Below are 2,318 nucleotides of genomic sequence, written 5' to 3'. Positions count from 1 at the left end.
TAGTCTGGTCATACACAGTACAAGTGTTTAATTGATTCAGCAATTCTGAATGATACAAGTATATCCTATCAAAAGAAATAATCTCACGTGCCGGAATTTCGCCTTTAGAGAAGGTCGTCGGATAATGCAATCAGTTTTTCCAACACATGAAAATAATCTCTACTACTTACTGTCAAAACTAACAGCCAATGACCTGAAAGCCAGAAACTGACGAGAGAATATTGCATTATTGGGTCCTAATGTGAATATAAGGGTGAGTTCAGACGTAGCTGATTTGTTGCAGATTTCACCTCTTCAATCTGCTTCAGATCCGAACCAAGACCCACCCACCCCCGCACCCAGTGTGAATGCCCCCTTGGTGAGTAGAGAATCTGTGCAATCCGCACAGTGTATGGCCATTCTCTGAATTGCCTAAACATGTGCAACTTAAATCTAACTCCTACATTTGCCAATTAAAGCAACCCTCAAAGAGGCGAGCTATTGTAGAGCTACAGGTCAAAGAGAATCGGGACCTGCTGGAACTTGTAGTTCTAGGACAGCTGGCCAGCCTGAATAATACTCATTCCCGCCTTTACTTGTTTGGCACATAAGTATAATCTGTTATAAAGATAGAATATCCTAACTTCACAGTGATGTTGTATCCACTATGTAGCCATTCTAGGCAATCACTGGACACAAGTCTGTTAATATACGAGTCCATGGATGAAACACACCAACCTACAGAATTGAAAGTATCATGGCCCCCTCTTAGTAGAAGGGTGCATAAAGGCGGGGTGCATAAGATTTTCCGTAATGTAGGCCACTAAGAGGCAGATGATGACCAGCATCACACATATAGACCCCCCTACAGCAGTCATGGCAATGACAATATCCTGCATCCCCACAGGCTCCACACTAAAGTCCACACATTCTTCCGTAGACGTCCTGTTAGCGAAGAGGGTCTGCAGGCAGATTCTGTACCTGACGTTGTCATGCACATCAGTTAGGAGGTAGTCTCTACAGTTCACACCTAGCTGGACGCTGTCGCACTGGAAACGAGTAAAAGTGCCATTCCAAGAGCAGTTGATCAAAAACCCTCTCAGATCCGTAAGAGCTTGCGGCTGCCATTGTAAGAGGACACTGCTGTTTCTTAAGACATTGGCCAACAAAGATCTCCCTGACTTGTACACAATGCATTCTCTTTGGTCACAGCGGAAGTCACTATCCGTAGTTCTGAAACAGATGCTCTTCTTGTAGCTCTCCTGCCCTTCACTGAACACTTTATAGGGGCAAATAGACTCATTTGGCAGGAAGTTGCCTTGTCTAGTTATATTCACCGAGGGAGCTCCTCTTTTATGGCGTTGAAACAGTGTAGACGAAGATGATGAACCGCTACTCGGAGGTCCATAGACTCGCTGCCAGACCCCAAGAGCAGCCGTGGGTCTCCATTCAAAGAGGCAAAGAAGCAGCAAAGACTGGAAGGTCCCAAAGTATAAATTGACCATGGTGACTAATGGAAATCCACCGCATCCGAGGCATACAACCATACGGGTACCCTCCAATAATACAAACCTGTGTCCTAATGTTCCTTTAAATGAAGGTCACTTTTCATGGATGATGCACGAGTGGATTGCAAGAATATGGACTTCCTCTGTAGCTGCAGCCGTCTCTTCATCTCCTACAAGCTGTGGCATCTTCCTACGGCCATGAATGGGGGGCAGAATCCAGCAGCCCTGTATCCTGGTACCAGGCACTGCATGGTGCTCGGGTGAGCCTTCTCCAATATACTGTAGCCGCCACGTTTTGGACATATTAACTTGAAATAGGTCTGCATCTCCTCTTGATGTTGGTTACAAGCAGCGTTTTTTTTCTGTGCAGCCTCCTCCTGATCGCCAATAGAAAAGCAGTAGCTGTTAACCCATGCCTAACCTGCCTGCAGCACACTACTGTAGATCCACAGTGCTGGAAAGCTGGCAAGACACTGGGATCCGGGACCATCTATAACCAGCTATTTCATTTCTAATTAACCCATGTGTAATCTGAGTAGCTGCAGGGCGATCAACAGCTTCCTGCTCCGGATACTTCTAATGATCTGCAAAAATAGATCATCTTTCAAGGAGAAATACGTCAAGAAGCTTTAGATAGACTAAGTTACTTTGGGGAAAATGTTGCCACTGCAGAATACGGCTGGGTTCACACGGGACGGCTTTGCCGCAGAAATTCCGTGCGGAATTTCTGCTCGGCAAATCCGCCCACAGCTCCTAATCCCGGGATTAGCTAGCCTTGTGGACGAGATTTTGCAAAAATCCCATCTACACGGGGCGGCCAATCCATCGTGG

At 46.1% G+C, this 2,318-nt stretch overlaps 1 protein-coding gene across 1 annotated transcript; it reads right to left on the bottom strand.

The window, feature by feature from the left end:
- Positions 1–344: 344 nt before the first annotated feature.
- On the bottom strand, positions 345–1,860 carry FNDC10 (fibronectin type III domain containing 10). The gene has a single exon (XM_066572694.1). It carries the CDS (start codon positions 1,524–1,526, stop codon positions 735–737), a length of 792 nt encoding a protein of 263 aa, XP_066428791.1. The 5' UTR covers positions 1,527–1,860; the 3' UTR covers positions 345–734.
- Between the last annotated feature and the right edge of the window lie 458 nt (positions 1,861–2,318).

Source organism: Eleutherodactylus coqui, chromosome 6, assembly GCF_035609145.1.
Source record: "Eleutherodactylus coqui strain aEleCoq1 chromosome 6, aEleCoq1.hap1, whole genome shotgun sequence".
Classification (NCBI taxonomy): Eukaryota; Metazoa; Chordata; class Amphibia; order Anura; family Eleutherodactylidae; genus Eleutherodactylus; species Eleutherodactylus coqui.
This window is presented reverse-complemented; position numbering and strand designations above follow the sequence as displayed.